Genomic DNA, 23456 nt, shown 5'->3' on the forward strand with positions numbered 1-23456 from the left:
AATACGCCAGGTGAGTAAACATAAAAACCCCTCCCATGCATAGATTCTGGAATAGAAAGAGAAGCAGATATCCCACGATAAAGGGCCTGATAATGCGAATTGATAACCCGATGTAGTGTGTCTTGTTTATAACAACACGAAACGAACAAGACAGACTCCTCGATGCTTAAGGTACCAAGAAACCGTAGATAGTAGTTCAATATCTGCACCACAGCAAAGAAACCAGAACCAAACCCGAATGCAGTAGTTATGAAAGCTTGCTTACAAACCTCTCCCCCGGGAACCCGGCAGCCATGTGCATAGAAGAAGATAAAGCAACAAAATAAATTAATTGCCCTCCCACTTTCGTGCCTTGCATAACCGCCCGGAGACACTCGCCACACACATCCACAACAACACATCGAACCTCCACTCTCACATCAACCCCAAAGAAGATCTAGAACAATTCATAGGAACAAAGCCCCCGGAGAGGACCAACCTCCAACTACCGAGTTGTTTTAGTCGGATGCTCCGAGGCAGACCAGCTGTGAGAGTTGGTGCAGCAACTGGCAGGCTTCAGACCTCGTAGAATCACCAGCAAAAGTTCAAGTGATGATAACACTTCCTTCCCTCTAATTACTTTTCCCATTGTCAGGTCTCCATATACAGAGGTAGAACCACCCACAAAACACCGTAATACCTAACATAATACAACATTTCTAAACCTTGACCTAGACCAACCCTTCTCAAGGGGAATCTCAAGCCTCCCCCAAAGTCCCACTCCCCACCAAACTCTCATAAAACTCCCTCTCCAAAAACTTAGCCACACTCACATCCTCACTCAACCCCTTCCTCCTCCTAGTCTTGAGCACAAAATCCCTCGCCGTCGCCTGCGCGCTTGCCATCTGCAGCGGCCTCGTAACCTGCTCCTTGTCCAGCGGATCCCCCGGCACCATATTCCACCGGTCAAACACCAAGCTCACCATCGCCTGCCCCGGCGTGTTGATCCTCAGATCCGTCTCAAACCCAAAACTATCAATCACCGGTATCAACCCATTGACCCTATAAAGCGGCGTGCCCGCGATGGGCCCATCCGACAAGACATGGCCCCTCCTCCTGGCCAAAATGTTGTACACCATCGACACCGAGTCCTGAGGTCCAGTCATCGAGACCGAGTAAAGCGGCTCCATCAGCCTGGGGGAGGCCATCAAAAAGGACGAGTAGCACGCCCTGCGGGCCGTGGGGATGATCTGGCCGCCGCCACGGAAGATGGTTTCCTGCGCCAGGGCAACGTCGATGAGGCGGAACTTGGTGTTGCGGATTGCTGAGGAGATAACCAAATTAGCATGTGAAGGAAAGGGTTAGGGTCAATGACGGGAAACAAAGTATGAGGTGGCATGACTGTGCCATTGTCAAGCATGCAAGACTCCCAGCCCGGTGACCCCCCCCTCGTCCCCGTCCCCCACAGATTCCTTCACTCCATACCTGCCGTTGTCAACAACAGGCGAGGCAAAGCAAAGCAAGGAACCCTCTGGGGAAGAAGCTCTCCATGTCCTGCCAGGGAGGCGTCCATAACATGCATGCATGCATTTCCATCCCCTCCGTGAAATTCTGATTTGAGCAGGTGGTCAAACCAGGCAAAGCCACACCCCCTCATGCACGGCAACCCCCATGGGGTGGCCACCAGAAAAATGATAGGTACGCTTGTACCCTTCTGCCTGCACTGCAGGAACATATGCACAAGAAGACCGGAATGAAACAGAAAGGGTAGTAGTAACCGTATCGAAAAGGGATTTCAAACTCACGTTCTTCGCATAGTGGGCCTTCTCGGGTGGCCCAAGCAAAACCCTGACGAATCGACTCCTTCACCGTGGCTAATCGTTTCTTGTCGACCTGGAAAGAGAAGAAAAGATCTGTCAGTCTACTACTGAGTGGTGCGGTAGAAGGGGGAGAAAAAGGCCCGATTTGGGCGATCCGGGGCAAAGCCTCGGCAAACTGGGGTGCCGGAGTGAATGACGCGGAAGAGGCGTGTTGCAATAATGACAGGAAAAAAAAAGAAAAACTCACCTCTCCTGGCAATGTGTCGTCTTGGAGAATATTTGGACCCATCTCTTCCGGTCCAAAGGCCCAGATGCTTCTGGCCGCCAAAAGGTCCCAGTCATACTTGTCGACGAAGAATTTGGCCGTCTTTCGAGGCGGGTCCCGTATCCTCACGGCCCCTGACTCGATGTCCTTTGCGATGCCATCATCTAATGGCTCGGCCACCATGGTGATGGTGTTTTTCTTGTTTGGTGTGATGGCATAGCACTTGGTGGCTGACATGTCCTGTACCGTCTCGCAGAATCGGACGACGGGATCCGATACTCTGACCTCCATGTCGGCGTAGAGACGGCGCAAGTCGTGCAGCACACAATCCATGTAGAGTTCACCGGTTCCGAGAATGATGTGTTCGCCAGACTCCTCCACCTTCGTAGTCACCAAAGGATAGCTCTTGTTGATCTTTCGAATTCCGTCCAGCATCTTTGGCAGTTCCGATGGGTTGATGGGCTCCACCGCAACCTTCAGAACAGACTCGGTCAGGTGAGTGAGAGGCTTGAAGATGTAGGCGTCTTCGTCATCCTCGAACTGCTTGGCTACAATCGTACCCGTCTTCACGATCGAATTGTCAACGCCGCCCAGCAAGACCCAGTTCCCAGCAGGGACTCCATCGGTTGGGATATTGTATCGAGTTTCGGCAATGAAGACCTCGGCTACTCTGGCCACGACCATGTCTTCCTCGTCGTCGATCGAGTAGCCCTCGCCCAATACCCGAACCTCGGTCCCTGGCTGAGCAATACCGCTCATCACTCTCCCAAAAGCATTGAAGCTCTTGGCATCAGCCGTGTTGAACAGCTTTGTGACATAGATGACCAGAGGTCCGTTTTGATCGCAAGCCTTCATCGACTCGGCAACTTTTGTGTCGAGAGGACCGGTGTAGTAGCGCTCGAGCTTCTTCTGGGCCGCCTCAGCTGGAGAAGGAATGTGCTCGCAGACCATATCAACGAACCCGGTCGATGGCCCAAAGAACTGCTCGCAAACCAGCTTCAACAGAACCTTGGGATCCGTCTTGTACTGGGAAGGCTTGAGTTGGATGCCAAGCTTCGCAAGAGTACCCTTGAGATCCTCCGGGCTCTCACTAATAGTGTGAGAATAGATCTTGTAGATAGGCTCGAGAATGAAGTTGACAAAGGACCGCTTAGCACCTTCATCGACGGGTTTCCTTGTGAAGCTCCGTTTCCTTGGGTTGAAGTAGACATCACCCCATAACCGTTTAGCAAACTCCTCGATGTTGACGCCTCCGAAGCTGTCGGAGTACATCTTGGCGAACGACTTCAGGGTAAAGCACCAGCCCATCGAAGTGCATGTAAACAGCACATTGCCTCTCTCTGGACTGACCCTCTTCGACTCGCCCTTGCCGGGGATCGTGTTCTCGATAACAGTGTTTACCTCTTCGATTACGTGCTTGAGCTTGTAGTAGGCGTCGTTGGGTGGCAGCTTCAGTTCGAGAACCAGGCGATCCATCTTGTTGACGATCAATGTGATCGGGATATCCTCGAGAACGGCATGTTTGATGATCTGCTCTGTGTTGACCTGAACACCCTCCACCACATCCACCACCAAGCAAACACCGTCCACCAGCCGAAACGCCGCGGCAACCTCATCGACGAAATCCACATGGCCGGGTGTGTCGATAATGTTGACGAGATGGGACTTGCCCTTGGTGTTGGGGAGAACCAAGCTCATGGGCGACGCCTTGATTGACAATCCTCTTTCCCGCTCTAGCACATGTACGTCGGTATATCTGAGTTGTTCGTCCCGCTTCTTCCCTGTCCTCTGTTCTAGCCTGTCGTTGATGTTGTGCGTCTCCAATACCAGCATATCCATAAACGCCGTCTTTCCGTGGTGCAGGTGTCCGGCCAGGGCGACATTTCGAATCTGTTCGGGATAGTTCATGAGATCGGTCATGAAACTGCGGTCGAAGAACACTGGTGGAAGGTCGGCCTCCTCGATGCTGAACTTCTTCTGCTCGACGGGGGCGATAATGGGCTGTGTTAGTGGTTGCGCATCCTCCTCCTGAACCATCGTCTCAACCCCCTCGCCATACACCTGGGCTGCCGTCGGATAGTACTGCTTGTCTTCGTGGAGGATCACGGCGTTGGATGGACCATCATCTGTAGCCAATATCAGCTTCCTTCCCTCGGCGCCTCCAAGCGCAACAACAGGCGATGATGCTCACCGTCAATTTCCATCAATTCCTGGCCAGTGGCCTCTGGTGCCTCCTCAGGATAGTCATCGTAAGCGTAGTTGCCCGCATCCACGCCATGTTCGGATTCTTCTTCGGAAGCCTCGGCCTCGCCGCTGTGAGTGTAGAGTTAGCATGGATCGAGTTGTGCCAGGCAGGCAATCGCAAGAGGCTGCGACTGGGATTGATTAATGAAGATGTAAACAGGGGACGGGGGGAATCGCAGAAAAGAAATCAGGGGTGAAAGTGAGAACAAACGTACATGAAGTTTCCAAACTCGTCATAAAGATCGTCATCCATTTTGCTGAGGGTATCGGGGAGTTGGGGTTGAATTGGCTGGATTGAGGCTCGTCGCGTCGTCGCGAGCCTTCTCGCAGCACCAAGTCTCCAAAAATTAATGGTTGGCAGCGCACGAGCCAACTGCGCAGGCCAAGTCCCGGCAGGCAACTGTTTTGGGACGCTACTGTGCGAGGGCAGTGCTGGCATCAATTCTCACTGTACAACTCTTCAACTTCCAACTCAGCACTTGAAAAAGAAAGATACTTAAACAATATGCCGAGATAAATTCAGCGGTTAGAGTCTGGATACGATCAGGACAACTCCCAGGTTCAGCCTCCTTCGTGATGGGGTTGAACTGGACGTTTATACTCTTATACATACATAACCCTGGTCTTGGCTTCACAATTCAGCATTGCCATCTACCTACGTACCGCCGTAGTCCAACTCACCCACAGCTCCGCTGATCGGATCAGAATCTTTATCAGATCTTTTTGATCAAGAAAGACAGGGAGGTCCCTGGCAGATCATGGCATGGTACCGCCGGCCAGCTGCAAGGGGCCAAGAACTTGTTGGAAACGAGCCTTTTTCATGCCACCTCTGCTGCTCTGGTGCTCTGCCACGAGAACAATAGTAAGTGATCAGCCAGAACAATGATTCCGTGGTGATCTTTGTTGGGCTCCAAGTCGAGGCGGTGGCGGCCCGCGTAGCTCTCTCGAACAAGTCTAAGTGCATGCGAGGCAAATCAACGGCTCAGGAACCGTTGCCCCGCGGGGAGTCTTTCTCCAATTAAAAAATGGTGGGGAGTGGGAAGGGGGTCGAAGGGGGGTCCAGTTAGGCGGTGTGATCCATCTCATCAGTTCGCTGGGGAATTTCATAAAACAAAGCTTCCTCCCCCTCCCCATCACCGCCCCTCCTTGCTCGAAATTCTCCGAATTCTTCAGTTTTCCTAATCCCGAACACAGTCCTTCAAGATGGCCGGCCTTCCTCCTGTTTACATTGTCAGCGCTGCGCGCACTCCCCTAGGGAGCTTCCTCGGGTGAGAGAACCCCTTTACGTGTACCCCACCATGAATCGGGGGCAGAAACAAACATCTGCCCAACAAAGTCCCCGCAGGTTCAACGACTTGTTCAGACGATGGAGAGCTAACCTTTGCGTTCCTTGCTTTAGCTCTCTCTCGAGCCTCACTGCTATTCAGCTTGGTTCCCATGCCATCAAGTGTATGTAGACGTCAGACCACCGCAATGTCATGCATGCACAACGAGCAAGGTCCAGTTCGCTAATCCGGGGGTAAACAACAGCTGCGGTTGAGCGTGTGCCCGAGATCAAGCCTGAGGATGTGGAGGAGGTCTTCTTTGGCAATGTCCTCTCTGCCAAGTAGGTCATTGCTTAACCCTTCAAAAACAACAGAAAACTGACAATGTCTTCCCAACCAGCCTCGGCCAAGCCCCAGCCCGCCAGTGCGCCATCGGCGGTGGCCTCTCCGAATCCGTCCCCTGCACAACCATCAACAAGGTCTGCGCCTCCGGACTGAAGGCCATCATTCTCGGTGCCCAGACCATCATCACCGGCAACGCCGACATCGTCGTCGCCGGCGGCACCGAGTCCATGTCCAACACCCCCCACTACCTCCCCAACCTACGCACCGGCACCAAGTACGGCGACGCCGGCCTCGTCGACGGCGTACAAAAGGACGGCCTCCGCGACGCCTACGGCAAGCAGGAGCTCATGGGCATGCAGGGCGAGCTCTGCAGCCAGGAACACAACCTCTCCCGCGAGGCCCAGGACGAGTACGCCATCAAGACGTACCAAAAGGCCCAGGCCGCCACCGAGGCCGGTCTCTTCACCGAGATCGCCCCCATCGAGGTCCCCGGCGGCCGTGGCAAGCCCGCCATCAAGATTGACCGTGACGAGGAGGTCAAGAACCTCAACATTGAGAAGCTCAAGACTGTTCGCCCGGTCTTTATTCCCAACGGCGGCACTGTCACCGCCGCCAACGCTGCTCCCATCAACGACGGCGCCGCCGCTGTTGTGCTTGTCTCTGAGCGCAAGCTCAAGGAGCTCGGCATCAAGCCCCTTGCCAAGATCCTTGGTTGGGGCGATGCCGCTCGCGACCCTGCCCGCTTCACCATTGCCCCTGCGCTTGCTATCCCCAAGGCTATCAAGCATGCTGGCATTACTGCTGATGATGTCGACTACTATGAGATCAACGAGGCTTTCTCCGTTGTTGCCCTCGCCAACATCCAGCTTCTTGGTCTTGACGCCGAAAAGGTCAATGTCTTTGGTGGCTCCGTCGCTATCGGCCATCCTTTGGGCGCTTCTGGTGCTCGTATTGTCACCACTCTCACCTCGGTCCTGAGGGAGAAGAAGGGCAAGATTGGTGTTGCTGGTATCTGCAATGGCGGTGGCGGTGCTTCGGCTTTGGTTATTGAGAATCTGCAGTGAGTGATGAAACCCTGGCTTTGAAGAGAAAGTGTGAATGTCTTTATGGCTGGTTTGGGTCATTTGGCATAGGGAAAGGAAGGGGGTGTCACGGCGTTTAATAGCTCAGGCGGGGCTGCGAATACACAAAACACATTTAATAAGGGATATGATCTGATTGAAAATGGTTGTGTTTTTCCTTCGGGGTTTTAGATCGGTAGCTTCTTCTTCGTCGACGTCGTCGTCGTCCTCGTCCTCAGTTGAGCAGCCTATCGCCAGGCCTAGCCTTTAATTTCTCGGCTCTTTAGCAGAGAGAGAAAGAGAGAGAGAGTGAGAGTCGAATAATATAAATCGTCGCTTCCAAACTATCTTACCACTTTCCAATCCCTAGTTGCTGTAACTCTTCGTATTATCTGTGAACTATTTCATCATGTCTACATCGGTCTCCAAGACCGAACTGCCCCATCCTCACCCCCCGTGATAACCAACTGCTGCTCGTCGTAGAAAACAAAACTCCTCACCAACTCCTGCCCGTGCGCCCCCGGCAGAGCAACCACGCTCTCCCTATCCAACCCCCACTGCCCGTTCCCTCCCTTGACGAGATGAACGAGTTGAAACAGTTCTTGGCTATATAGTTTTCCCACGTTAGTACACTCCCCATACCTACAGCCCCAAGGTAGGTACTTACTCCTGCGCCCCCACCCCAACAACCGCCCCATTATTACCCCCAAGTTTCGGGACCACATTCGCCAGGTACTGACACCCCACCGCCTCTCGTATATCCCCCATATCCAAGACTGCCGCCCCCTTTTCAATGGTGCCGTCCGACATATCGTAGATGGCGAACTTTTCGTCGTGGGAGGCGGCGTAGATTTCAGAGGACTGATTGAGGAAGCCGGCGTGGTGGACGGAGCCGTGGTTGAAGGTTGTGATGACGAGGTCGTCTTCGTCGGTGATGAGGGTGTCGCTTATCGAGAGGAGGCCGTCGGTCGAGCCGGAGAGGAGGAGGTTGGGGGTTGTTGGGTGGAAGGTGAGTTCGGTTATGTCGTCGGAGTGGATTTCGGTGTAGGTGATCTTGGGGGAGGACGGAGAAGAGCGGAGGTCCCAGAGGAGGATGGAGGCTTGGTGGTTGGCTAGTTCGGTGCCGGCGGCGAGGGTGTGAGTGGGGTTGGAACAGGCTAGGGAGAGGATGGGGATGGGGTCGGTGTTGCCTTGTATATGGTTAGTGATATGTTTAGACGGGAGGAAGAAGGTGGGTGAGAGAGAGACTCACCTCGTATTTGCATGGCGGGTTTGATGGGATTTGTCCTGAAATCCCAGATGGAGACGGTGCCATTCTCACCTGCGGTGCAGACTATCGACTCGGCGGGATCGTATACTTTGGCACAGGTGAGGTTCCCATGATCGGTTGTGATTTGCTTGAGAGGGCCGGCGTTGAGTCTGGTGGGGTCGAAGAGACTGAGGGTTTGGTCTGAAGCAATGGCTGCGAGGCCGGCAGCTATGGGGAGAATTTCCGGAACATAAGTGTCTGGTTTGGGGTATTTGTAGCCGTCAACGGCCGTGAGTTGGTACATTTTGAGGTTGAGCTTTGTATCCCCGGTGCCTGTGAGCAGTGTAAGTGAGTGAGACCAAAAAAGAAATTTAGTCAGGTTGCAAAAGCTTGGGTGAGAGGTTGTGTGAGAGCCCAATTTTCGGTTTGCAGAACCTACAAGATGAAAATATGTATTCAATGACCTTATTGTAACACGATATTCTCAGTCAAATCATAAAAAGTCAAATGAGAATTCAAATTGTTTGATATCTTTGTAGAAGTATACCTGCTGGGGAAAGTGACTTGCAGCAATGAACCGGCTTGGCAGCTGGTGCCACCTGGGCCGCATCTTCAAGGGCAGCTTACATGGCCCTTGTCACAACGGGAGCTGTTATGGATCTGGACAGCTTACCTACAATCAACACTGACAACATCATTCAGACCACTTTTCGCCAAACCAAGTTGGTCGATCCCGAATTTCGACTTTCTGGGCGAGCCATGACATGACAGACTCCTTCCATATCACTTTCACCACTACCAACCCACCATGAGGCGGTACTTTCTGTGGTTATTCCGTGAGCCAACCCATCACAACTAGAGATGTTGCAAAGACGCCCACCGTAGCCCACTAACACGTCACTTGCAGTGCTCTTGCAGGCCCTCGCTTTCTCCTACGCCGAAGCGCAAGCCGATCAACATGTCCTCACTGGCGATTCAGCAAAGCCAAAACAAGCAGACGACGATGGATTCCGCCCAGATATGGCTTCGGCCCCAAGCGGAGGGCAACAGCCTGGTATGGATAGTTGGACATACAAGGGGGCCAAGAACCAAGAGACCACTGACAAGCAACCAGGTGCCGAACTCGTCCACTCCGCCATGACCGAACTACGAAAGCTATACCAGCCATTACATCACAAAGCAAAGAGACACCAGGGCGTTGTCAGCTTGATCCTGAACTTTGCTCTCAAAGCCGTCCCAACACTGCGGCTCACCGCACCCCCGGCCGAGACGCCGCAACCCACCCCGAGTCTCAGCGGACCGCTCCTACATGCATCTAAACTCCTCAATGAAGCTGCACGACAGAACAACTCGGACGCCCTGTATATTCTGGCCGAGATGAACTTCTATGGCAACTTTTCACACCCAAGGAACTTTAAGGAGGCCTTCGACAACTACCACAAGCTGGCACTGCTCAATGGAAACAACTCGGCCTTGTACATGATGGGGCTCATGTATTCGACTGGAATTGGTGGTGCTGTGGAGGCAGACCAGGCCCGGGCACTCCTGTACTACACGTTCGCTGCGAATAGGGGTCACACGAGAGCGCAAATGTCACTGGCTTATCGACACCACGCAGGCATTGGGACACCGAAGAACTGTGACGTCGCTGTCAAGTACTACAAACAGGTTGCCGACAAGGTCATTGCGTGGTACCGGTCAGGACCGCCGGGCGGGATGCGCTGGGTCGACGAAGCACACAGGATTGCCGACGAACTTGGAGGAGTGTATGGCGAAGGCGCCAGCGCGTACAGTGCCGGAAGGGAAAGTGTCCAGAAGTCGCCCGACTCTTATGCTTCGATCGAGGATATCATTGAGTATCTCAACCTGATGTCCGAAAAGGGCGACTTTAAAGCATCGTTCAACCTGGGTAGAATCTACTACGAGGGGCAGAGAGGCCACGAGATCAACTTGGCCGAGGCAAAGAGGTATTTCTATGAGGTTGCGCAGCAGTACTGGGTTAAGGGCCAACAAGTCCAGAATCCCAAACCTGGGCTCGATAAGTATGCAGCCAAGGCGGCTGGATACATTGGGCGTATGTATATGCGTGGAGAGGGCGTTGACCAGAACTTCATCCGAGCCAAGTACTGGTTTGAACGGGGCTCTTATCTCAAGGACTCCCAGTCACAGTACAGTCTCGGCCTGCTATACCTCAATGGATATGGAGTGCCTGTAGACGTCCCCAAAGCTACGGAATACTTCAAGGCGGCCGCGATGCAGGACTACCCCTATGCCGAAGTGGCGCTAGGTGCTCTTCATCTTGACCAAGGCGGTACCGATGACCTGGCGGCGGCCAACCACTACTTTGAACTTGCTGCCCGGTGGGCCAGCATCGAGTCATATTACTATCTCGGCGAGCTCAACCTTCTTGGGGTTGGCCGTGAGAAGTCATGCAGCGCTGCGTTGGGTTATTTCAAGAGCGTGTCTGAAAGGGCTGAGCCTTTTGTGTCCTCCTGGGCCGAGGCTAACCTGGCCTATGACGACGGCGACGAAGAACTTGCTCTGCTTGAGTATCTTGGCGCCGCTGAGCAGGGCTATGAAAAGGCACAGAACAACGTTGCATTTATGCTCGACCCTGAGCAATCACTCCTGGAGATCCCACAGTGGCTTTACCGTAGGGCTGTCAAGTCGCCCCTTCTTCGAAACCCCCGTCTCGCCCTGACGTACTGGACTCGCTCCGCCCGCCAGGGCAATATTGATTCTCTGGTCAAGATGGGGGATTACTATCTTCATGGGATCGGGGCAGAGCCAGATGTGGATAAGGCCCTGCAGTGCTACCAGGGCGCGTCGGAATACCAGCAGAGCGCGCAAGCCATGTACAACCTGGGCTGGATGCACGAGCACGGGGTCGGTCTCCAGCAGGACTACCACTTGGCCAAGAGACACTACGACGCAGCGTATGAGATCAATGAGGAGGCGTATTTGCCGGTGTCGTTGAGCTTGTTGAAGTTGAGGGCGAAGAGTGCGTGGAATACGTTCACTAACGGGGCGATCAACAGCATCAGGGATGAGCCAGGTATGGACTACCTTTTTCTTTTACTATCGTTTGAACATCCAAAGCTAACATGCTGTGATACAGTTGAGAAGAAGCACTGGTCACTCCGTGAGTGGATCAACAACTTCCTCCAAGAGGAGAATGCAGCGGGGCAGTTGTATGATGACTATTACTCGGACGAGTACTATGATGAGGCCACCGCCGGTCAGAACGGTGCCGGTCAGATGCCCGGGGGTGATGGGCCAGACTTTGACGAGGATGGTGTGCTAGATAGCTTGATCATCATGGGCTTGGTTGTTTCACTGGCGTTCTTGTTGTTTTACCGGGCGCAAAGACAGCAGAGGCAGGAGGAGGCGAGGCGGAGAGAGCAGGAGGGTGGGAACATTCAACCGCAACAACAACCGCCACCTGCGGGTGCGGCCCAAGCACCATTTCCTCAGCTTGGGCAGCCGGGGTTTGGGGATGGGGGGCAGGGGGGGTTGGTCATTGACTCGCGAGGGACTGGTAGTCCCAGGTTTGAAAGAATATCATTAGGGTGATATAGGTGAAGTATGGAAGGGATTGAATCAAGTGTATCATAAGGGCACAGTTGCAAAAAGGCATTGAGCGAGGCGTATTCCTAGGGTGGCTTTGGTGATTTTTGTTTCTGCGTAGTTGGTAATAGAGAATTTGCTGTTTCATAGCCAACACCAATCAGAAGATCAAGGTTTCGAGGGGTAGATGGTGGTTGAACAAGGGAGATAACCCCAACCCCAACCCCCAGACTTCGGCAGTTGCAGTGTAACCCTGCCACATGGAATCTCCCATCTATCATCACCTGTCACTCACTCACTCAGACCATCCTTCTTCACTCTCTCGCCAAACTACTTTTTATCATTAAATCATAATTCGGTAATCCCCCTTATCTCTTGAATGCTAATAACTCGTCCCGAACTCCAACCCCTTTCCTTCCCACCTCCCCCACCGTTCTTTACCCTCTTCGCCCAACCCCATGATTACAGGCATGGAGATAACCCCAGCCATGACCCACCCCCCGAGACCCTTTAACCCCCCATATCCCATCTCGTACTCCAACCCGGAGAGCAGTTCCTCCATTAGGAAGATTATCATTCCTGCTAGGAGGCCAACTGCGGCCCTGAAGCCAATTGCGGGGGGGACTTGGAACCGGTGGGTGAGGTAGCGTGTCCAGAGGGCTGCTGATACGAGGGTTGTGATGGGGGAGGAGGGGAGGGGGGAGAGGATGAGGTGGGAAAGGAGGGTTAGGAGGGCGTAGAGGAGGGTGAGGCGGATAGCGTAACAGGCGAGGAGGAGGTCCCAGAGGATGGGGATGGGGGAGTCGGAGAGGGGTTCGAAGTGGAGGATGGGGTGGTGTTTGGTTGTCGGTTTCATGGTGGTAAAGGAGCAGGATGGTTGTGCTCAGTAGAGGTTGTTGCGAGCAGTGGTTTGGTGTGCTCGAGGTAGGTTGTTGAGAAGTGTAGAGCAGATGCGTGGTTTGTTCAGGGTTGATTTGTTGTGTGTGACTGGACTGAGAGCGATGGTTCGGTGTGCTCAAGGTAGGTGTTGTAGAGAAGCAGTGATATGTCGTATGCTCAAGATTGTGTGGTGGTTTCTTGCGATAATGTTGTGCAAGGTAGGCGTGTGTGTAAGTGGTGTTTGTGTAGGTAAAGCTGTCAGTCTTGTCGACGACAGCAGTGATAACTAATACTCGACAATAATGCCTAATCTAATAAATTGTTCTTTTTGCTTGACTGAAGCCCCCAGCCGCAAGCGAGAAAAAAAAAATGCCTTGGGGGTTATTTATCAACGAAGGATTCATTCACCCTCCCAAAATGTCGCTGGGAGGCTCAGACTACATTGGTGGCATGACTGCGCATCTGACCGGCACACCACCACCGACTCGAACCACGATCACTCCATCCAAAAAGCAGCACATTTCAAACCTGCCGGCACACACATACACACACACATAGACGTCAAGACTTTCGTATGTCTCCTGTCATTCTCAGCGCACGGTTTTGGTTGTGGGCATGATGTTTTGCATCATGAGACCAGGAGGTCCAAACACCATCAACAGGCATCCAGCCAGTATCTCATCTGGGACACCCAATCCCCACCCAATAAAGAATCCATTCAATAAAGGGGTTTGTATTGTATACCTAAACTCTACCCTCAGACAGTACTGCCAGACAAGAACAAACGCTTCAATTCTAGTGTAACAAACCATCCCAATTGCGTCCCATTTGTCAAGACCAACAACCTTCTCCTCTTCGGGTATCGTGGTAAATCATGGGCAAAAACAGCACCTCGTCTAGAGGTCAACACTCCTTTATTTCTTTCTGTTTTGTTTTTGTTTTTGTTTATTACCCCCCCCAGGCCTAGATCGTAGCCTTGGAGAGCTTGCTCGCCAACTCGTCCACCTCCTTGTCCTTGCGCTGGACGACTGGCTCCTCCTGAGCCTCCTCGGCCTCCTTGATGAGCTTCTCGGCCCGCTCCTCAACCTCCTCTTCCTCTTCCTCCTCTTCTTCCTCTTCATCAGAATCCAGCTCCTCAAGATCGCTCAGGCTGTCAAGACCCCAGTCGTCCTCAACGACAATGTCACCGCCAAACTTCTCCTTGCGCTCCTCCAACAGCTCCTGCAGGAGGATAACCGACTCGTCGTCCTCGGTGAACTTGTTGCCGTTGAGCTCAATCTTCTTGAGCGCGGGGAGAGCCTCCTTCGCAGCCTCGGCAAGGCTCTTGAGACCAGCGGCGGTGATGTCGTTGTACTGCAGGCGCAGAATCTCAAGGTTCCTATTCTTGCCCTGAGCGAGGGACTCGCCCAAAAGCACACTGCCCTTGGCGCTGAGAAGAGAGTCGCCGACGCCCAACTCGAGAAGCTCAGTCCAGCCGGGCGCAACCTTTGCCAGAGCCTTGGCGCCCTTCAAGGTGAATGTGTTGTCCTGGAGGTCCAGCACTCTGAGCTCCGAAGTGTGACGCAGACCCTCGCTAAGCAGATGCGAAATACCCTCTTGCCGAATGCCGTTCTGAACCATCTTGATTTCCTTGACCTTGTTGTGTAGACTGAAAGTCTTGGCCCAGGCGGTCATGCTGCCGTTTTCCAACCGGTTGCGACCGCAGATGACTGTCTCGAGGTCGGGCACATCTTGTCCTTGCTTGCGCGCCTCCTCCTTCTTTGCGTGGAGCTCCGAGAGCGCATCGGCGATCAGGATACCGGCGTGGGGGCCCAGGCCGTTGTTGTTGAGGTAGAGGTGCTGCAAAGGGACGTGTGCGGCGAGGAAGGCGACGAGTGGCGCTTGTGTGTTGAGGCCAAAAGCGTTGTCGTTGAGGTTGATGGTGTTGAGCTTGGGGAGGTTCAGGATGGAGGTAAGGAGGGAGGAAAGGGCCTCTGGGATTTCGTTGAGGAGGCGACCGGTGAAGATATCGGCGAGGTTGGCAACCTGAGTCGCGAGTGGTTAGTTCAGTCACCTGGGGCTGGCGAGTAAGCAACAAAGGAGGCGGGAGAAGGAGACATACGCGCAATGTTTTCTTGGTCGCAAGCACCTCTCCAAGCAGTTTGCATGCGCCGACACCGAGTGTGTTACCAAGCAGATGGACCTCCTCGACATCTTCCATGGCGCGAAGCTCGGCGATATGGGGTTCCAGGTCCTCGGCCGTGTCCAGCTTCAGACCTTTCCCCTCGAGGGAGAAGACCTTGGTGGTGGGGGCCATGTTTGTATATTGAATCCTGAATCTGACGATGAAGAGCAAAGAATGAAGAACGTGAACTTGAGGTGGTAGGGTATTGCAAGAGGTGCAAGGTTTGGCTCTATGTCGGGTAAGTCGGAAGGGCACGCGTATCTAGGTGGTGGATGGCTGCAGGAGCGAGTCTTTGCTTTGGGTGTGGTACATATAAAAACAGCGATGGTGGGGGAGGGGCAGAGGGGTAAACAAGCTGAGAAAAGTCCCTGCGTTCCAGATTGTTTTGGGCGCCAACCAAGCAGTGCCAGTGGCAACCATCTGTTGCGTGCGCACCGTGTGCCTGGGAGGTGGCCTTGAGTGACCAGCTGTCAGCCGGCTGCCGGGAGCTCATGTCATTCCCGTCACCATCCCCGCCCCTGCGACTTGCATGTCACTGTTGCTGATCGGCGGCAGACACGCTCCTGCAGGCAGAGCAGAGCAGAGCACGGGTGCTGGCACTCAACCAGCATCCTGCCGTCCATTGAATGTTTTGCGCCGTCCACGATTGTTCCCCCAAACCTAATAATTCTGACTTTTCAACAATTCTCTTCACTTTTTAATATCCTTCAGCAGAGCCAACGCCACGTATCATTAGACTGCGACGCGGATGAGCTTATATTGCTGAGAATTAACTTATAAAAGGAGCACGGAACACCAGGGTATACTTCATCTATATCCATCTCAACACGCCCATAATCAAAATCGCACCCACAACAACCAATCTACCTATCGTCCGATCCATCAATATCCCAACTCGCTCTTGCCTTGCCACAGAGCCGATAAAAATGGCGCGATTGAGCAGCCCGATCGATGACGACTCGGGCTCTCCCCTCTCTTCCATGGATTCCACCGACAACGAGTTTCCAGATCGCGACGCCCCCGAAGACATCATGGAGGACGCACCACCAACCAAACGGCTCAAGACGGCCACTGGCTCGGTAGCCTCGCCAGCATTTCATAAGGAGGCCAGCGTCGACCCAGACATTGATACTGTATCGCAAGTCTCCTCCGACACCGATGGCGACGTGCCAAACTCGCCCATCAATGCGCGCCAAGAGGAGGAAGAGTATGCGGAACAGGTCACCATCTGCCATTGGGAGGGCTGCAAGGCTGGCGACCAGGGCAACATGGACAATCTGGTCGAACACATCCACAGCGATCATATCGAGACTCGAGCAAAGAAGTATACTTGTGAATGGATTGGATGCACTAGGAAGGGAATGGCCCATGCCAGTGGTTACGCTCTCAAAGCTCACATGCGAAGTCACACCAGGGAAAAGCCATTTTACTGCTATCTTCCAGGTAGGCTCTGCAAAACAGCTGCTCTGCATGGTGATGATTGGTACTAACTACTGCCGCCCAGAGTGTGATCGCGCCTTCACCCGCTCCGACGCCCTGGCCAAGCACATGCGAACAGTCCACCAGACAGAAGACCTCCGACCCTCAGATCCCGTCTCGAAGGCCCACCAAACCACGGGCAAGTCGAGCAAGAACCTCCGTATCATTCTTAAGACACCACAATCGCACGCTACCGGCCAAGATGACGCGGTAGATGACAGCGATGTTCCCTACGAAGACTCCGAGGACATGCTCACACCCTTGGACGAAGAGCTGTTTAGTCCCGAGGAGATTGCTATGCCACGTGAGGAGCTATTCCAGCTAACTAAACTTCAGCTAAAGTGGGCCGAGGAAGAAGGGAAGCGGCTCGAGGCTGAGCTCAAGGAAGTCGGTGAACTCTACAAACAGGAGTGGCTGGAGAAGGAGGTTCTTCTGGAGCAGGTCATACGGAGCGAGAAGGACTGGTTTGCTCGTAAACAGGCAGTGTTGTCGGGAGAGGCGGACGTGGTGTTGACGGCTCCTGAAGCCGCCGCAAATTCTGTCGAGGATGCGCAAAACTAGTCTACGGGCGCTCAAGATCAGCTTTTGGACGCGTCTTCTGTACCTTTGGATATCCAAGGACCCCCTTCTTCCGACAATGCTTCGGATCGATCCCGTTCTTCCAACAACGCCTCAAATCAATATGTGCATTTGGCTTTTCGATCCTGCGATGTCAGCGAGACGTATTTGGCCACCGCTGAAAACACTGCTGAGGCTGAAGTCGTCTGTTTGAAGCTGCGCATACCTTTTTTCGCCGCGCCTTACGTATGTCGATTCAAGAACTGTGAGAGGTCTGAAACGCCTTACATCAGTTATCGAGGTCTCCATAGTCACTACTCTTGGGTGCACAAGTCCAAAGATGCAGGCGGCAATCCTATTTCACAGTCTGTTACTTGTCCGGTGAAAACTTGCCCCCGGTCTGAGGAGGCGATCAAAACCATGGATTACCTTTGGGTTCATCTCGAGAAGCGGCACAATGTTTCGTACCCCGCCTGACGGTTCGACTGGGGATGGGAAATGTGGTCCGGGACAAGCGTTGTAAGTAGAGTCACTTGACAAGATAAAATCAAATGCTTCTTGGGCATCTCTTAAGAGGCATATCAATGCATATTTAGCGCCTGTTTGCTTTCAAGGCCCATTGACTATCTTTTTGAGTGCGTGTGTGTGTTGAGTGTTTGAAGGTCTAGCTATTAACTATCCTATGCCTGCTAACAATCCTCAAAGGCCTGCTTGATTTTCTTTGTAGGTTTAAATAATTACTTTTCAAAAAAACCCGTGGGCTGGCTACCTATCTTTGAAGGTCCCTATTTCCCGGTGGCATTATCTGTATTTTCTTCTGTCCATGACATGCGAGAGCATTATAGACTATAACCACAAAACATGCCATTTTACACCTCTTATGACACACACACACACACAAGGTTTTTTTTTATGTCCAATGTCCAACCCTTTCCTCGTCCTCATCCTGAGGCCTCAACCCGACTTCTTCTTCTTCTTCTTCCTATCCGCCTCTTTATTCCTGAAAGGCCACCCGCTGGTAGCCTTATCCGCCCCGGTCCGCCTGCTCAGTCTTTTCCCATCTCCGAATAGGAGGACGTAGAGCCCTACGCAAGCGAGGAAACTGCTTGCTAGACAGCCCAAGAGGTGGATCGGTTGGGAGGTGCGGGGGGTGGTGTACCGGGTGTAGGAGTATACCCCCGTGGCGGAGTGGTATAGTGTTGTGATGAGGACTGCGGCGGAGGAGTAAGGGGATGGGGAAGGGCTCAAGGGGAGGAGGCCGGAGAGGGCGAGGAGGAGGGCGGCGAGGGTTAGGTTTGTTAGGGCGAGGGTGCGGGAGAGGTAGGTTGAGACGAGATCGGAAGAGGAGGGGGGGTAGTAGTTCGGGGGCGTGAGGAGGGTTGTTGTTAAAGAGGGCCAGAGGAGGAGGGGGAGGGATTGGAGGAGGAGGTAGAGGAGGGTGGTGAGATGGAGGAAGGTGGTTGACTTGGGGGGCATTGGGTTAGTTTGTATGATGGTTTATAATTGTAGGGGGAACTTACGTCCATTTCGGATGGTGGGGTGTCCATTTTAACCGTTCTTCCAAATGGTTTCAGAACAAAAGAATTGTATGTGAGAATTAGACTGTGAAAGTGAGTTCCTTGTATCGTGGTGTTGAAGCTCTACATAATGTGTGTAAGTACCCTTGTATCCTCCGCTACGTCATATCGCAAATGGCACCCCAGTGATTGGCACAGTGCGCGACGCCGAGGAGACGGGCGGGGCTCCTAGCGGGTAGCGGGGCGCCCGCTCAACCGCCACCAGGGGAGCCGATGTCGCATTTTCGCAGTTTTGGTTTGGAGCAAGCGCATTTCAAAGCAAAAGAGTCACTGAATTTACAAATCGTGCATCTCCGGGAGTGGGCTTGAGATAGGAATTTGGGGATTATCTTGGCTCTGGGTGTTCGCTGTCTTCTTTAGACTCAGCTCTCTTTCTTTCCAACCTATACTGGAGCTATACTGAAGTCAACTGGAGGCATTGCTTGCGACAAGATCTATTCACGACGACACCTTTGACATCTGATCGTGGGGTAAACAGCCCCTCCATCGATTGGCCCCTCGACAACCACACCTCGAGTCCGAGCTCTTTTTTACTTCCACAGCCGGTCGTCACAATGTCAGCCATCCTCTCTGCCGACGACCTGAACGATTTCATATCCCCCGGCGTCGCTTGTATAAAACCGATCGAAACCCTTCCCACCGCGCCACCACCACAAGCTTCCGAATCCCTCGAATTCGAAGTCATCCTCGACGGTCAGCAACCCTCTGCCTCACAACCCCCCGGCCCGGCGCAAATATCCCTCACCGACTGCCTAGCCTGCTCCGGCTGCGTAACCTCGGCCGAAGCCGTCCTCGTCTCCCTCCAATCCCACAATGAAGTCCTCTCCCTGCTGGACTCAGCCCCCAGCCTTGCCCTCTCCCAAGATGGCACCACCATAACCACCAACCTCGACGGAAACCCCTCCTCCAAACTCTTCGTCTGCTCTGTATCCCCCCAAGTCCTCGCCTCCCTCGCCGCCGCGATAGGAAACAACACCACCCAATCCCAAGCAGCAAACATGATCACCCACCTCCTCTCCAACCCCTACCTCGGCCTCCCCTCAGGCGGCAGACACAACAACGGCTTCACCTACATCGTCTCCACCAACCGCGCCCGCGAAGCCTCCCTAGTCCTAGGCGCCGACGAAGCCATCTCCTCCTCCTCTAACGACATCAAAAAACCAGTCCTAACCTCCAGCTGCCCAGGCTGGGTCTGCTACGCCGAAAAGACTCACCCCTACGTCCTCCCCTACCTCTCAAAAGTCAAATCCCCCCAGGCCCTCACCGGCACCCTCCTCAAAACAACCCTCTCCAAAACCCTCAACATCTCCCCAGACAGGATATGGCACCTCTCCATAATGCCCTGCTTCGACAAGAAGCTCGAGGCCAGCCGGGAAGAGCTCACCGATGCCGTCTGGAACAACACCAACAACCCAGCCACAACCACAACTCAAAAAGGAATCAGAGACGTCGACTGCGTAATCACCACCAAAGAAATCCTCATGCTCGCCGAATCACGCAACATCAATTTCTTCTCTCTACCTACAACCCCCCTCCCCCAGACCACGCCCTTCCCTCACAAAGCCATGGGCGATTTCCTTTTGCCTTTTTCCGCCCCGGGGAAGAAAAACGAACAGCAATCCCTTTCTGCGGGCACCTCCGGTGGAAATCTTCATTACATCCTCCACGCCCTCCTCTCCCAAAACCCCGGTTCAACTTTGACCACCACCCGAGGCCGCAACGCCGACGTAATAGAGTACTCGATTCTCTCCTCCTCAGGGGAACAAATCTTCAAAGCCGCCCGCTACTACGGCTTCCGCAACATCCAAAACCTCGTTCGGAAGCTCAAGCCCGCCAGACCCCCCCGCATGCCTGGAGGAAAACCGTTTGGTTCAGCTCGACGACCTGGAAAGGCCGCGGGAGCCACCAACGCGCTGGATTTCTCCTATGTCGAGGTGATGGCGTGTCCGGGGGGTTGCACCAACGGTGGTGGACAGCTCAAGGTGGACGACCCGATTGTCCTGGAGAGGATGGGTTTTGGTGGGATCGAAAACAAACCTGGGCCGCAGGAGCAAAAGGCTTGGTTGGAGGTGGTGGATGAGGCGTACTTTTCTGGTGATGATGAGGAGACATCATCATCTGAAAGGACAGATGATGGCCTCGTGGTGGCTGGGATATCACCCGGTTATGTTCGCGATGTGCTGAGGGTGTGGTCGGAGCTGACGTCGGTGCCGGTGGAGAAGTTGGCGTATACCACCTTTCGGGAGGTGGTTAGTGATGTGGGAAAGACGCAGACTGACACTGAACGGGTGGTTCAGTTGGCGGGGAAGATTGGTGGTGGTTGGTAGAGTAGTACACTGGTATCTTGTACAGCGGTAGTTGGAGACATTTTCTGTTTTTGGGATACAGGTCATATAGAATGATACTGTGTAGCGTCAATGCATTCTAGTCATGAAAGAATGGAAAGATCAGCCGTTGGTTGCGCCTCGCTTGGCGAAACCGAAACCTCCTCTTCCGCTGCCGTCTGGACCTCTTGGTTGGCGGGTGATTTGGTCTTCTTCACGGGGTGTGTGAGAGCGGCTGGGCTGTTGAGAGGAGGAGGGGCCGCCGCCTCGTCGGTTGGGTGGCTTGGGGGAGTATTCCGCGTCGAAGAGCTCCCTCGACGGTGGTTCAGTTGTCTGCTGCTGAGGTTGCCGGTTGGTATTCCGCCCATTGTTGCTGCCCCTCCCGTTCCCTTCCCTCCCCCTGCCCCTCCCACCACCACCCCGTCCTCTATGTCCTCCTCCCCTACCATCATTCCCGGCCTGCGGGGGCGTCACCGTCCCTGGGGATGACTGGCCAGAGGAAGGGTTTGAGTCCCCAAAGATCTTTGCTCTTTGTTCTTGATACCGGCGCTGCTTTTCCTCTAGTTCTCTCCTCTGGCGCTCCTTGCGCTCTTGGGGGGTTTCGGGCTTTTGGGCGGCCGTGTCGGGGTCTTCGTCGTCGAAGTCGTCGGGTTGGGTGATGGTAAGTTGTTCGAGACCGGTGGCTGGATCGCGGACGAGGGTTTTCTGGGGGATTGGGCGGCGGGATAGGAGCTGGATGGGGGGTTTGAAGGGGGTGGAGAGGGGGATTGGGTTTGTGATGGGGAGGTAGGGGGTTGGTTCTGGGGCTTCACTATATGGTGTTAGTGATGGGGGAGTGGTTTGGGTGTTGAGGGACGTACGCCGACTCCCATAACCTGCGCTGCTCCTCTAGGTGTTTCGCGCGACGCTCGGCTTTGGAGAGGGGCGCTGGTGGTGGTGGTGGTGATGGTGGTGAGGGTTCGGCCGGGGTTTTGGAGAGGCGGTCGGCTTGGGGGGCCCAGTCGTCGTCCCAGGCATCGGGGATGGGGGTTCGGTTTTTGGACATGGTTGGGTTGTGGTTTGTGTGTGTTTGCTGGTTTGAGAGCTAAGTTGTTCAATTCTCGAAATCGGCCCAATATCTGGGAGGAGGGGGAGAAATCATGAACTTGCAATTGAAAATGGAGCCTCGGTCGAGCGACAACCTGCCCCCGCCCCTCAGCACAATAGCAGGGATCCCTGAACCCGTAGGGCTCCGCCGCTGTTGAACGCAGGTGCACGGACCATGGGTGACAGGCTTGGCAGGGCAGGTAAGGTAGGGAGTTGAATGACATGCTCCTCTGGCCTTCACCTTCTTCTCTTGGAGTTGGAAAAAAGTACACTTTCGAAATTACATACCAAAGTCGTTCCTCCTCACCAGTTTGATACGAGCCTGCTGTGTCAGTATTGGAAGAGACCTGCGTTCAGTCTAGTTTCGGTTCGAAATTCAATACAAAAGCCAGCCATGTCCACCGATTTGACCATGTCTGACTTGCCGGACCTCAGCACACCCCCAATCCAGACTCCTCAGCATCAACATCAGCACACCCCGGCCGGGAAGCCGCTGGCGTCGTGGAATACACCCAAGTTCAGGGAGGAGTATGAGAATGCCAGAGCTCGGCTTCAGCATGGTGATTTCAGTTGTTGTAAGTCATGGGTTGTTTCGAAATTCAAATCTTGAGAAGCTGAAGCTGGGACCTATCAATACTGATTCCAACATCAGCTGCCCTCCCTGATCCGCTTGCTCCTCGTCCAGCCATAGCAACCCACAGTCGGTTTGATCCCCAGACGGAGGAGAGGCTGAAGGGTGTTCTCAGAGCTGCAAAGGAGTCTGTTCAAGGTGGTGGTAGTTCATGATATCTATGAGATGGCTTGATGTGGGAAAGGGGAAATATTCAAGAAGTTTTGTGCGGTGGTGAAAGGGATATTGAAGTTCATGGCTATGTTATGATGATTTGAAGATTCGGGAATTGTTATAGAATGAAGGGAATGAACAACTCTGCCCATGATAATAAAAACTTATATGAAGGCATGTATGTTTACCTCATTCAATGATTATGAGTCTTCCCACCCCGGTCACTACGAATGATTATGATAGTCTGATGACTGTGGTGTAGCTATCACCACCACTTTATGAAATTGGCAAGATGTGTGGCGTAGGTGGAAAGACGTGACGGAATCCGAGACATGTGGCTCTGAATGACATGGGTTCAGTTTGGAATCTCGATTCTCTTTTTCTGCTAAAGGCAAGCCAAGACACTCCGAGGGTTTGGTTACACCGGCCCTTTTTGAGTTTGTGTACACCCGAGACAGAAAAGGGGGGTTGTTTGCGAAGCTGAAGGGTTTGTAAAGATACAAACCCGGAGTGCTGGACTCGTAAACGCTACCACTCAGAGTTCAAGGTTAGGTGACATGCTCGGTTGATGAATTGTGAGATACACTTGTATAAGATCATGTACAAAAAAGGTCTGATTTGAAATCTTGTGAGCAGACATAGTGGCAATGCTGGTACTCACTGAACATAAAGTCAGATGTTCCCTGCCAAGAGAGACAGATTGACACCGCTAGATATTGCCCTTTGGGTAGTCAAGCCGTTAAACTTGGAACGAACTGCTCAACGTGGAACCGAGCGTGGCAACACAGATCACGAGTGTTGACGTGGTGG

The 23456-nt window shown here is 53.5% G+C and overlaps 11 protein-coding genes across 11 annotated transcripts; 5 read left to right on the top strand and 6 right to left on the bottom strand.

The window, feature by feature from the left end:
• Positions 1-590: 590 nt before the first annotated feature.
• On the bottom strand, positions 591-4770 carry QC764_108980 (uncharacterized protein). Its single transcript, XM_062942165.1, has 5 exons — positions 4524-4770; positions 4256-4377; positions 2047-4190; positions 1785-1872; positions 591-1303 (listed from the first exon to the last, which is right to left on the bottom strand). The coding sequence occupies exons 1-5, from the start codon at positions 4745-4747 to the stop codon at positions 738-740; spliced, it is 3144 nt and encodes a 1047-aa protein (XP_062805089.1). The 5' UTR covers positions 4748-4770; the 3' UTR covers positions 591-737.
• Positions 4771-4857: 87 nt separating this feature from the next.
• On the top strand, positions 4858-7336 carry ERG10 (erg10, acetyl-CoA C-acetyltransferase). The gene is made up of 4 exons (XM_062942166.1): positions 4858-5576; positions 5708-5757; positions 5839-5914; positions 5974-7336. Exons 1-4 carry the CDS (start codon positions 5512-5514, stop codon positions 6980-6982), a joined length of 1200 nt encoding a protein of 399 aa, XP_062805090.1. The 5' UTR covers positions 4858-5511; the 3' UTR covers positions 6983-7336.
• Positions 5614-8729, bottom strand: QC764_109000 (uncharacterized protein). The gene is made up of 3 exons (XM_062942167.1): positions 8232-8729; positions 7647-8169; positions 5614-7585 (listed from the first exon to the last, which is right to left on the bottom strand). Exons 1-3 carry the CDS (start codon positions 8530-8532, stop codon positions 7393-7395), a joined length of 1017 nt encoding a protein of 338 aa, XP_062805091.1. The 5' UTR covers positions 8533-8729; the 3' UTR covers positions 5614-7392.
• Positions 8730-8893: 164 nt separating this feature from the next.
• On the top strand, positions 8894-12010 carry HRD3 (ERAD-associated protein). Its single transcript, XM_062942168.1, has 3 exons — positions 8894-9064; positions 9136-11283; positions 11347-12010. Exons 1-3 carry the CDS (start codon positions 9037-9039, stop codon positions 11799-11801), a joined length of 2631 nt encoding a protein of 876 aa, XP_062805092.1. The 5' UTR covers positions 8894-9036; the 3' UTR covers positions 11802-12010.
• Positions 12011-12177: 167 nt separating this feature from the next.
• Positions 12178-12651, bottom strand: QC764_0010890 (uncharacterized protein; the record flags this gene model as incomplete). Its single annotated transcript, XM_062939878.1, has 1 exon — positions 12178-12651. The coding sequence occupies one exon, from the start codon at positions 12649-12651 to the stop codon at positions 12178-12180; it is 474 nt and encodes a 157-aa protein (XP_062805093.1).
• Positions 12652-13388: 737 nt separating this feature from the next.
• Positions 13389-15224, bottom strand: rna1 (Ran GAP Rna1). The gene is made up of 2 exons (XM_062942169.1): positions 14776-15224; positions 13389-14699 (listed from the first exon to the last, which is right to left on the bottom strand). The coding sequence occupies exons 1-2, from the start codon at positions 14968-14970 to the stop codon at positions 13638-13640; spliced, it is 1257 nt and encodes a 418-aa protein (XP_062805094.1). The 5' UTR covers positions 14971-15224; the 3' UTR covers positions 13389-13637.
• Positions 15225-15397: 173 nt separating this feature from the next.
• On the top strand, positions 15398-17498 carry QC764_109030 (uncharacterized protein). Its single transcript, XM_062942170.1, has 2 exons — positions 15398-16281; positions 16343-17498. The coding sequence occupies exons 1-2, from the start codon at positions 15765-15767 to the stop codon at positions 16876-16878; spliced, it is 1053 nt and encodes a 350-aa protein (XP_062805095.1). The 5' UTR covers positions 15398-15764; the 3' UTR covers positions 16879-17498.
• Positions 17499-17633: 135 nt separating this feature from the next.
• QC764_109035 (uncharacterized protein) lies at positions 17634-18521 on the bottom strand. Its single transcript, XM_062942171.1, has 2 exons — positions 18396-18521; positions 17634-18339 (listed from the first exon to the last, which is right to left on the bottom strand). Exons 1-2 carry the CDS (start codon positions 18420-18422, stop codon positions 17830-17832), a joined length of 537 nt encoding a protein of 178 aa, XP_062805096.1. The 5' UTR covers positions 18423-18521; the 3' UTR covers positions 17634-17829.
• A 253-nt stretch (positions 18522-18774) lies between these two features.
• Positions 18775-22092, bottom strand: QC764_109050 (uncharacterized protein). Its single transcript, XM_062942173.1, has 2 exons — positions 21637-22092; positions 18775-21587 (listed from the first exon to the last, which is right to left on the bottom strand). Exons 1-2 carry the CDS (start codon positions 21819-21821, stop codon positions 20900-20902), a joined length of 873 nt encoding a protein of 290 aa, XP_062805097.1. The 5' UTR covers positions 21822-22092; the 3' UTR covers positions 18775-20899.
• NAR1 (Cytosolic Fe-S cluster assembly factor nar1) lies at positions 19007-20779 on the top strand (the record flags this gene model as incomplete). Its single annotated transcript, XM_062942172.1, has 1 exon — positions 19007-20779. The coding sequence occupies one exon, from the start codon at positions 19007-19009 to the stop codon at positions 20777-20779; it is 1773 nt and encodes a 590-aa protein (XP_062805098.1).
• Positions 22080-23055, top strand: QC764_109065 (uncharacterized protein; the record flags this gene model as incomplete). Its single annotated transcript, XM_062942174.1, has 3 exons — positions 22080-22437; positions 22515-22824; positions 22909-23055. 2 exons carry the CDS (start codon positions 22080-22082, stop codon positions 22646-22648), a joined length of 492 nt encoding a protein of 163 aa, XP_062805099.1. The 3' UTR covers positions 22649-22824; positions 22909-23055.
• Positions 23056-23456: the final 401 nt, after the last annotated feature.

Source organism: Podospora pseudoanserina, chromosome 1 (genome assembly GCF_035222485.1).
Source record: "Podospora pseudoanserina strain CBS 124.78 chromosome 1, whole genome shotgun sequence".
NCBI lineage: Eukaryota > Fungi > Ascomycota > Sordariomycetes > Sordariales > Podosporaceae > Podospora > Podospora pseudoanserina.